The sequence below is a fragment of the Clupea harengus genome, chromosome 18, assembly GCF_900700415.2.
Source record: "Clupea harengus chromosome 18, Ch_v2.0.2, whole genome shotgun sequence".
NCBI classification, from domain to species: domain Eukaryota; kingdom Metazoa; phylum Chordata; class Actinopteri; order Clupeiformes; family Clupeidae; genus Clupea; species Clupea harengus.
The window spans coordinates 19,052,549-19,063,821 of record NC_045169.1 but is presented as its reverse complement, the minus strand read 5'-3'; the positions used below and the strand labels follow the sequence as shown (position 1 = coordinate 19,063,821).

Genomic DNA, 11,273 nt, shown 5'->3' with positions numbered 1-11,273 from the left:
ATACAAGTTCTTTATCAAGATGGTGGATTTGTTGTCCATTTCACTTACCATCCGTCATACTGTTCATAAGCAGGGATATGTATTCCCTGATTACAGAGCTAATGACGAATATAAACAATCATAGTCAACACATAAAAATGAAACTTAACTCGGTTATGTTGTTCTTTTGGCTTTATTGGATATGTACAAATTCAAGATTTGAAGGCATATGTGAATAACTTCCCCCATCACTAATAAAATATCTGGAACTAGGCCAGACAACAAATATTACTTCATATGGTAATTCTGCTAAATTTTCCAGGTGTTTTTTTTTTTTTTTCCACAGAAAGTCAGACTTCAACCCTCTCAAGATGACTAAGGGGCAGGGCAAAACAAAACACACACACAAGCAGTTGTATGAATGAGACCTTCTTATGAGGGCACATGCATTGTGAACTTTACCTGGGCACATTCAAATATAAACTATATTCAGTGCATATGTAAATTATGGCTTACCCAACTTACCTGTTAATAGTCAAGTCCATTAAACTTAATCAAATGGACCCTTTCCACCTTAGAAAAGGAAATCCTGACCTACTGTTTCGTTTTCTCTACAAGTGTTCCGTGTCTAGATTAATTGGTGGGTAAAGGCATGTCTTAACACGTCCCAACTGAGGATGGCTGGAAGAAAGTTTAGCGAGCCAAGATAAAAAGGGACGCTCTGGCTGACGTCGCATTTAATGGCCTAAAACAGGCGACAAGCAGAGTGCGAATAGTTAGAGTGAGCATTGCGTTCGCTTAAGAGCCACACGTTTGTGCAAGCAGGGTGTGGAGCTACTCGACTACCTTCCATTTATACATGGAGGGCAAGATCAAGGTTCATTAGCAGACATTATGCAATAATGGGACTCTCAACAAATTGCAAACGACGCAGCATTTCAAGTCAGTTTATTTAAAAATACCTTGGTCAAACTTCTGTAAAGGGAAGTACGTACATTTCACTACTTTTAGGTTACTAAGGGTCTATCGGAGTCACACTAACACATCAGTCAATTCATAGTGTACTGTTTTACTGCTTTAACAAAAATCCAAAGGCCTATTTAGCATTTTTCTTAACCAGACTATAATGTTAGCCATATGCAATAGACTGACAAAATGAATTGTGATAAAACAAAAGTGTAATTTATTTTAAACGAATATACAACCTCGGATGTACCAAATTAAAACCATATAGCCCATTACATTAAAAGAATGTTAATTTTCCTTCAATTTAACTGAAATCGTTCAGTTTCAGCTCACACAGTTAAGATACTGAATCTCAATGCTGCACAATGAAAACGCTCTCGGCTTGAGCGACATCCAGTTTACATTTTATGTTATAAGGATTCAACCTGTCTTGCGGCATCTCAGATTCAAACAAGTAAAGGTAATCTATTAAGGACAAGCAGGCAGAACAAAAAAAAAAAATATATGCAAACTTTACAAGTTTTTGCCAGAAGACGGGAAACGTGACGAGACTAAAAGCGTGTGTTTAAAGGACGGGAGGTCCGCATTACAAACTCTTCCACTATGAGTCGTCGCCGAACGGAACGCACGTCGCCAGACGTAGGGATGCGTTATGCGCCGTGTGCATCAGGAGACGACGACGACCTTGTCGAATAATTTAAACCTGGAAAGAGAGCAAACCACATGAGTCAAGCGACTGAGGCACACAAAATTGTTAATACAATTTACCTAAAACACCTACTAGTTGGTTTTACATTCCTTCTAGGTTTAAGTTTCAATTTGAAACGATTACCTTCTTGAGGCTGTTAACAGTTTTTCAACCACAGAACACTAGAATACATTCTTTACGTCGGCAAAACTTTTAAATTGTTGTCCCACTCCTGCATTTCCTTGATTTTACAGCAGGGCACTCACTCTCAGGCCACTACCATTTCCTGGGAGTAAAGTCTAAACCCAGTATTTATGGCACGAAGGAGGCCTTTCAGCATACTTAACGCTTATCGAGTCGGAGACCTATTCTCACCTTGAGCACACGTGTGGCGCTGGCTGTTATCTTTAGTATGAGTAGCGCGCCGGAGGTGGGGGCGGCACCCTGTCTGCGTAGGGGTCCCGGGTTCGGGGCATTCCGTACGCGCTCCGGGACATGGACAGCGGTGAGAGTCGGGAGCGCTCGTATGAATAGCCGTTGCCTGTCGGGGCAGATGAGGGGGGTGGTGCCCGTCGGATGGGGCTGCGGTCACGGGCAGCGTAGTAAGCGGACGGCGGAGGAGGAAGGGGGCGACGCTCGTATGGGTCGAGTGTGCTGGCGCCCAGGCGCTCTCTCATCAGGGCTGATGAGGGGGGTGGCGGGGGAGGGGGCACAGAGCTGACACGCCGGTCATCGTAGGACGTGATGCCGTACGGCCGGGCGCGGTACTTTTCATAGTAGTCGACTACCCCATAGCCGTCGCGCTCGTACGAAGGAGTGCGATCAGGGTAAGGGGCACGCCTGGGGGGAGGAGGAGGGGGAGGAGGTGGGGCAGGGGGATAGCCATGGGACACTGGGGGGCCAAACCGGCCCCTGGGATAACCAGGCGGGCCGGGTTCGGGGCGGTCACCAGGGAAACGAGGTCCCCAATAACCTGCTCTTTCTGGGGGCGGGGGGCCATGTTGGAACTCCTCATCACCGCCCCTGGGGCGGCTCTTTGAGATCTGAACATGAATCCTCTTGCCTAAATAAACAAGAAATTAAACATTAACAGAAATTTCGAAAAACGCTTCCTGAAGTCAACCAAATTCTTTACAGAAGTAGTGAGTAATTAAATTAGGCTTCACACTGCTAATTTACCTTGGAACTCAGCATTCGCCAAGCCCTTCATTGCGTCCATAGCCTCCTCTGAATTGGGCATATGAACAAAAGCGAAGTTTTTGACGACGGAACACTCCGATACGGTGCCGTATTCTTCAAACAGTGCCCGCAATGTATCGGCAGAACCCTTCTCGACATTAGCCACATGCAATTTAATTGGGCCCTGGTTCTTTCCATGGCTAGCCTCAACATTTATGGGCACACCATGCAACTTGTATAAATGCAAGTTTTTTATGGCTTTGGTTGCACTCTTGCGGTCCTCCATGTGAACAAACGCGAAGTTCTTGATGATGGCACATTCAGTGACAGTACCATACTTAGCAAAGAGGGCCTGGATCTCATCCGTTTCCGCCTGAGGCGGAAGGTTTCCAACGAAAATCTTCACCATCTTGGGTGCAAAATGACCTGGAATGATAAAAAGATGACCGTTACAGAATTTTCAAACAGCTGGCAACGGTCCCAGGTAAACTCAAACGGGTCCAGGCCTTCAAGCCACTGACCTAAAGTTGTCAGCCCCCAATGAAACTAAATTGCCAAGTCAACTAAAGCAGCCTTTTCACAAAGTCAGGCTGTATGAACGTATGCCATCTGTTGTACTGCATATCTAGCAATTCCATATAAATTAGACACCACAACTGACAAAGTAGAAGTTAGTTCTATTTCATTAGTGGAAAAGCTCCTACAGCCACAGAATGCCTAAATATATTTGTAAACACATCTCAGTATTCTTCATAAAAAAGTACTTTAGGATATCCTACAATTGAAACGTTCTCGACTTTCCCCTCAAATCAGGCATAAATCAGTCTGACGAAATTCAGTCGCAGACAATATTATTGGCCTGACAATCGGACCTCTGATCGAGATTGAAGGTCGACTTCAGCCCTGACGCAATGCAAACCGAAAACCGAGAAATGAATTACTCGAAAAACTTGTTCTACCAGCTGACTAGGACTTATGGAAATCGTCTGTACTTCATTGGAAACAATGGTGTCACATTTCTTTAGAGAAAAACTTTACCGCCACCAGAAATACATCAACTCAATACTGTTATGCTGGTGACTGTGGTCACCATGGGAAACCGCGAAGTTTTGTCTCATACAACTGCCGTCGACAGTCCTTCAGCGAAACTGCTAACGCACTTTAGCCAATCAGCTAACAACACGACGACATCCGACTAGCGCCAATAGGCAATTCAAATACTTAAGCACAACAAACGTAGGCTAATACCCCAAATCAACACACTCACAAAAACAGTGTTCCTTTTCAAACCTCATTGAAACATTACCACAAATATGCTATGAGGCTACCCACAACGACATCAACGGTTACTCTGCATCTAAGCCTGGCGTGCTGGGCCTTCACAGACCCCCTAACGACCGCGTGTAACTGAACGGCCATGTAGCTTGCCTGCTAACCCGTTTTTTATAGCATTCTAGCTACCAAACATCCTCAAAAAATTAAGTTACCTCGCACTGAAACTAAGCGTGTTGTGAACGTTATATGCATTTACTTGGCGAACAGAAACATACTTCCAAGTGACATTAACTTCGAAATAATTTGCTGCTCGACTCGCTTAGGTTTGTATTACCACATAATGGCAAAAGATCAACGTAAACCCCCTCAATGAATGAATGGAACATGCAGGTCACCGCGAGAACCTAGTTAGTATTAGCTAACGTTAGCTAGCTGGCTAGTTAGCTCAATTTTGAGGAAATACGCCAGCAAACCGACTAGATGTCCTGTTAGATAACACTTTCTACGTTTACCTTTGTTTTGTGAAATTAGTACTGTTCCTCAATAAAAATGACTTTGAACCTATTGAATACAAACTACAGTCGTATGTTATTTTGGAGAAAGTTGACACAGCAACTGTAGTGACTAATCTACTCACCTTTCCGGAGATGTGCTTCTCGGTCAAGATGGCTTCGGTCGACAATACACTTAACCGATTCCGTCAACCTTTCCCCACTCTCCAAATCGTTCAAGGTCCGCCCTTTTTCACAGAATGAACCAATCTGAGAGTGACATATTGAAAGGCTTGACCAATGAACAAGGAACAGAGCGCGTTGCAAAATATGATTGGGACAACCCTTCCTACCCATATATTCGCTGTATTTGCAATTTAAAAGGGGAACCATCAGATGATCTCAAGTGATGTAAGAAAATAAGAACCAAACACACCAATACGATAAATTAATACAAACAGTCATCATGCAGAAATTGTACATAAAATAATTGTGGATTTCATTCATATTTCCCCCTCCATATTCACCTTGAACAAATGAAAGAGAAACAATGCAGGAGTCTTCGGAGTTTCGAGAATTTCGCAATATGATTGCTGAAGTCTCCGCCTTTCCGGTTGGTAATCGTTTTACTGACATTGATACTACTCATATACTTTCAAGCTCTCACATTGTAGCGGCCTCTCAAGAAGAGTTGAGGTCGAGCGTCCTTTTGTGAAATAGACTACAAACTACAGGTACATTTTACATTTTACATGATGTAGAGTAGACGATACCTTGTAAGGATGCTGCCGGTAAAGGATGGGTGGTGGTAACCAGAGTATTGGTGGTAAATGCACAGCGCTGAATGCCTTTGGTTGAATTCTGACACATTCACATTCCAAATGAGGCTATTTGTTTGGGTTGAATGTTGGCCTCAGCGACTATGATGCATGCATCACCATGTTGTAATTTGGTTGTAATTTGATTTAATGCACAATGACAACAATGACAAGAATAAGGGCGGTTTAATTAGGTGTACTGTGATACAAAAGAAACATCCCTATTGGCCTAAGTATTTAGCAAATGAGTTAATCTAAACACAGCCAATTATGGCAGCACTAGACGATACAGACACTAATGTAAAATGTCCAAACATAGTATGCCCATTGAGTTGAGACAGAACATTATCTGAAGAAAGCCCCATGTCGCGGATGCTCATCCTCAGTATTCTATTCTACACTATTCTACACAAATGTTTGTCCAAAGGATGCACACATTAGCCTACTACAGAAAAACAAGTCTGTTCTTGAGTAGTGAAGCTTTTGACAGAGAGCAAAAGTTCAGTGCAGCACACTTGGTGGTATGCTATGGTTTCCTCTTTTATCTCATGTATTTTTGACCCATGTTAGTGCAACAGTAAGGGGGAAAGCTGAGTACAAGCACTTGCAAGTCAGTTACATTCTGCAATAGAAGTCCCACAGGGACACATTTCCCTAGGTAGACTCCTTGTGTGGACCCAAGACAATGTTTAACACACAGCGCTTTTTGAAGTTAAAAAGAAAACTTTCAATACATTTTTTTTTATCATATTTTGTGATTGTGCCTGTCTTTTTTTTTGCTCTTGGGTTGGAACCAAAGAGGGGGACGCAGGCTAACCTAACATGATGGCGGTATCCCAGACAGACGAGACTGACGAACTGTTGACCTGTCTGCGAGTGCAGCTGTACCACCCGGAGGCCCGGAGTGTCTTTGACTCTCTACCCATGAACCTGAGGCACAAGCAGGAGGCCGAGGACCCGATGAGGTTGGGTCGGGCAGCCGAGGCGTGCCCGTTCATCTTGAACGACACCAGGGTCTCCCGCAAGCAGCTGGCCCTGCAGGCTTTCCGTGCCCCTGGGAGTACAGAAATGCGCTTCAACGTGCAGAACTTGAGTCGCAAAGCTCCTGTGCAGGTCAATGGCATCGAACTGGGACATCTAGTGGGAGCAGAGTTGCCTGACAAGGCTCTGATCCGCTTCGGTCGGTACGAACTGCTCGTCCTGCGGGAGCCCGGGGACTCCGAGACCCACTTTGAGGTCCTGTTTGAGTGTCGAAGTGTGCCGCCATCACAGGAAATGGGTTTAGGGGTGCCCAGCTCTGTGGCTGTCATGGACTCGGGGGATGCTACCCTTTCTTGGAGGGATCCCAGCAATGAACCGTCAGAATCAGATGAGAATCTATAAGTCAGTAGTTCAACACAACTTAAATGTGTACGCTACACTTAAGTTTTCACAAACTGTCTTGCCTGTGCCTTGATTTAGTTGTCATGAATGACATTTCTATATGTATATTGGGACCTTGTTTATCTGTGTTGAACTGTAGGCTATTTACTCCATTATTTTTAAATGTGAATGTGTTTGAGCCATATTATGAGTTACTTGAACTCATGTTACTCCGAGACTGAGATGTGTAATAAAAGTCTTATGTCTCAAAAAGAGCGTTTTTGTAGTAACCTTGTATACCATGTACTGGCTTCTCTAAGAGGTCATCATATGTCCAAAGTTTCCTATTTCCTGCTCAGCCAGTTTTGTATCATAAGGCTCCCCAAGACTAATGTAGACAGACACCGTGCGGTATACTTTGACGCACAGTACAAAGGACATAAATCAGATAAAGCATGATTACCAGGATCTGATAACGTTTCTGCAAGTATGTGCTTAGCATACTTTTAATACCACTCTTTACTGCAGGGCTCTTTAAACTGTTTAGATATGGCACAATATGTGCACTGACTGTTAAAAATGCTACAAATCTCCCCTTGCAACACAAGCCACGATACAGACTTGTGATTACAGGTTATCTTGTGGGGGATGACTTTTTGCTTATTACTTCCTGGTCACAATCTCAGGCAAGTTCGTCTTCTGTGACCTCAGCCTACCCCCCCCCCCCCCCCCCCCCCCCCCCACACACACACACAAAGTGCTACTCATGAGGGACTTTTCCCAACCCTCCCTCTCTCTCTGGATAACCACAAGTCTTGGAATCTGAGCTGACTTGTGGTTATCCAGAGAGAGAGGGAGGGTATTGTACTTTAGGGTTTTATAGATAAGATGGGGCATGGGAAAGACACATGTAGTATTTATTGTTACACTAGGTCTCTATTGCTCGTAGCTTGATTGTTCTCTCCCTTGTACGTCGCTTTGGATAAAAGCGTCTACTAAATGTAAATGTAACATGTAGCTGATACAAACAAATTACATTCCAACCCCAGCTGAATTCTTTGTTGCCTGATAATACACCACACAAACAAGATTGTACTAAATAGTGGTGACAAAGGTTTTCTTCAATGTCAGACAGTGAGACTCCTGATGACCTTGTGGACAGCGTGACTCTAGTCTCACAAAAGAAAGACCGTTCCTTGCTGACATACGTTCCTCCTTAATGTCATGTCCTGTCCCCTCGGCTTGTTTATGTCATACACAAACAGCTGCACCATCTCCCTCCCGAAGGATAGGATAATATGGGTAATCAAGTTTGCAGAGGACACAGCAATTGCTGGAGCCGGGGAGGAAGCAACCCTGGTTCTGATGAGTTAATTACTTAGCGTGGAAACCCCCCCATTCACGCCCAATCATTCCTGTGACAAAAAGGGATGGCCCCTGATTTTAGAAGAACAGAGTCTCGCCACCATGTCCGACCACCATCAAAGAGCAGTCTGAAGAGTCCACCACTGTCTTGTCAGGACAAAATAAGATGAAGTTGGATTGAAGCACATAACTCATTGGCAAAAGAAAGCAGCATAGGCTTTAAATGTGTTTGTCCTTTCTACAATGTGAAGAATGTGTGTAATGCTTTTGCATTATTTAATGGGTTATCAGTACAATACGGCACAAGGAAGCAGCAAATGTGTGGACTAACTAACTAACTCACTCACTAGACTAGTTAACTGACATGCTGCGGCTGTTATGCTGTAGTGAATAAAGAGGTTTAATCAGTGTTACCTGAGTGATCTCATGCCGTCATGTCTTAGGTCACAGTTGGTTCTTGTTTTTTTTTTTTTTTTTGTTTGTTTATAAGCAAATCTGATGTGATTTCACAGGACAAAAAGTATTGGCCCATCTAGCTAATTAAATATGAACAGCTGAAATTAGACTCATATTCAAATAAATCGTATTCTGATTGGAACAGGCAATTAACCTGGCATTGATATTTAAGATCAATTCACTCCCATAGCCCACGATAGTAACGAGAGGAAAGTAACACCCAACGTATACAACTGAATGCAAAAAAACACACATGGTTGTGTTACTGTGGACATTCAGGATATGCTGGCACTTGTGTAGGAAGCACCATGGGATGTTGGCTGTAGCTGATGCCCTGAGGCGCGGTCCAGATGGTTATCTGGGCGTTGATGAGGAGCACCTGATTTTGCGCACCATCTGACACCACATGCATGGCGTGTTGCAGCAGGGGACCGTGCAGCAGACGTCACACACAGAACCCTGGGAAGGGAGAGGAAGGTAAGAGAAGGGAGTCCAAGCACAAAGAATGTCCGGGAGAAAAGGAATGGAGAGTCCATGAAGAAATGTAGCGCACTTTGTAGTTGGGGGAAAAAACAGTACTGTGGTATGGTGTAAAGTTGAAAAAAACAAAAAAACAAAAAAAAAAACAGGACTATATGTGCAGGCAATGGCAAAAGACATTGAAATCACCAGTCTCGTAAGTGAACTATTAGAAACCAATAGAAACCAACCTTTCTAATGGGCAGTTAATCCTACGATGACACACAATAAAGGACAAAAACCCTTTCTAATGGGCAGTTAATCGTCTGATGACAACCAATAAAGAACAAAAGAGACCAGCAAGTGAAGGTAACAGGAAGGAGGAGGTATGAAGCCTCTACAATGTTCCAGGACAAGGGGCCTTATGGGACTTTTTGAATACCGAAACCGCCCCAACCCCCCCTCCTGAAAAAAAAAGTTGATTCATTCAAATGTATCATGTTTAATTAAAACCTCGCCACACCCAACCGTACTGTGATAACAGTTCCAGCTCACATTTTAGTGAAAGAAAGTACACTTGGCAGAAGATTTGTGGGAGACCAAAACATGACCACAACACACTCTCTTCACTGCACAAGCTATTGTTGAACAACTTTTCTTTTCTTTTCTGGTCAAGTTCACTGTCACCTATCAACTGTTATTTATTTTCATAGAATTTCCAGTGAACCACTCTTCGTAGGGGCATAACCCACTTGAAAGAGGAAGTCTCAACGCACATTTGAAAGTGAAAGTACATAACTTGTGGGTAGACTGCTACATTTAGAAAGTTTGAAAAATTGGATGGTGCAAGTGTAGAAAAGAATGGTTGGCTGCAAACACAGGCAAAGGAAAGACATTGAGGCAGATTCATTATATAACATTGAGGGGTCAAGTTAACAATGACTGTTTGTTTTTCTCTTATGATTAAAATGGGTGACACGATTAGCATTTTGAGTATACACATGCTTGTGGACTATCACTGTGGCTATGTGACGACGTGACATAAGCAAAAAATACTTCAATAAAAAGTAGCGGCAAAATCATTTCCTGAATACGGTTCCTCTACTACTTCATCGATACCCTTAAGACCAAGGCAACTAAAGGGATTGGTCCTGCACAGAACATATGACCCACCAGGGGGAGACAGAGACCCTCTCTTCAGATGTACAAAACCAAACTTGTACACAGTAGGTTCTCACACACGCACACAGGCAGGCACGCACGAAGGCACACACGCAAGCACGCAGATTCTGATTAACATACACCTTACCGTACACCCTAAGTAATGTAGGTGTAATTTTGACACCATAGACAGATACTCTCTGTATTCAGTGTCATTTTACAAACAAATGAAGAACTTCATTAAGTATATTTGATTAATTAGATTGTATTTAATGTATGCTACCAGAAATGATGAATACTGTCTTAAGGTGCTTCACAAAACCTGACGAATAAAAAAACCCTCTGAGTGAGGTTATGGAGAATGGCAAAAAAAAGCTCCTTTACAACAGGGTCTTGGTACTTCTCTAGTTTGAGGCAGCACGACAGGGGAGAGCTCAATGGGACACACACACAGAAGTGAAAACTGAGAGGTCTGTTATCAACACACAATGGATAGAACGTGCGAATAAACAATTAGCCTATGTCCCGAGTTTCATCGGGTGGATTGCCTGTCTGATATCTGAGTAAGTTAGAGCATTTTTCAGTTTATAAATATTTTACCTGAACACGGTCACTCCAGAATGATCATTCATAATATTATACTAACTGGCTGCTGATCGAGTCACCTTAACCTAAAGTACCCTCCAACATTCACCATCTGACATGTTTAAAAACACTTACTCAATCACACAAATTATTTGACCATTCCTTTTACTTTCGTTCAATGTGTGTGGCACTTGGAGCTCCACCCCCTGAGTTTTAGTTTATCGTTATCTCATCATTAAGATGAAACTATACTGAGAGCAATAGATATCGGGAGGAATCAGGTGATAAGGTGAGAGGACAGGTGATGAGGTGAGAGGACAGTGGGCAGGTGAGTGTACAGGTGGAAACAAGCACACCTGAGGAGGGAGGGGACACCTCACACCTCTGTGACAGATTTCCAGTTCACTCTATTCACTGTTCTCTATGGGCTTTTGTATGCTTGTGCTTGAGAGACTTCCTTACAAGCAACAAAGATTTTGTTACACAGCA

At 43.2% G+C, this 11,273-nt stretch overlaps 2 protein-coding genes across 4 annotated transcripts; one reads left to right on the top strand and one right to left on the bottom strand.

Moving 5' to 3' along the window:
• Window positions 1-153: 153 nt before the first annotated feature.
• Window positions 154-4,832, bottom strand: rbm4.3 (RNA binding motif protein 4.3). Its single transcript, XM_012830824.2, has 4 exons — window positions 4,725-4,832; window positions 2,813-3,238; window positions 2,009-2,696; window positions 154-1,648 (listed from the first exon to the last, which is right to left on the bottom strand). The coding sequence occupies exons 2-3, from the start codon at window positions 3,219-3,221 to the stop codon at window positions 2,041-2,043; spliced, it is 1,065 nt and encodes a 354-aa protein (XP_012686278.1). The 5' UTR covers window positions 3,222-3,238; window positions 4,725-4,832; the 3' UTR covers window positions 154-1,648; window positions 2,009-2,040.
• A 114-nt stretch (window positions 4,833-4,946) lies between these two features.
• Window positions 4,947-7,033, top strand: tifa (TRAF interacting protein with forkhead associated domain). Of its 3 annotated transcripts, XM_031584816.2 has the most exons (3): window positions 4,971-4,989; window positions 5,122-5,191; window positions 6,196-7,033. In XM_031584816.2, exon 3 carries the CDS (start codon window positions 6,219-6,221, stop codon window positions 6,777-6,779), a length of 561 nt encoding a protein of 186 aa, XP_031440676.1. In that variant the 5' UTR covers window positions 4,971-4,989; window positions 5,122-5,191; window positions 6,196-6,218; the 3' UTR covers window positions 6,780-7,033. The 3 variants fall into 3 exon arrangements, with proteins under 3 accessions (XP_031440675.1, XP_031440676.1, XP_012686237.2); XM_031584815.2 differs by having other exon boundaries at window positions 4,947-5,191; XM_012830783.3 differs by lacking the exons at window positions 4,971-4,989; window positions 5,122-5,191 and adding an exon at window positions 5,202-5,312.
• Window positions 7,034-11,273: the final 4,240 nt, after the last annotated feature.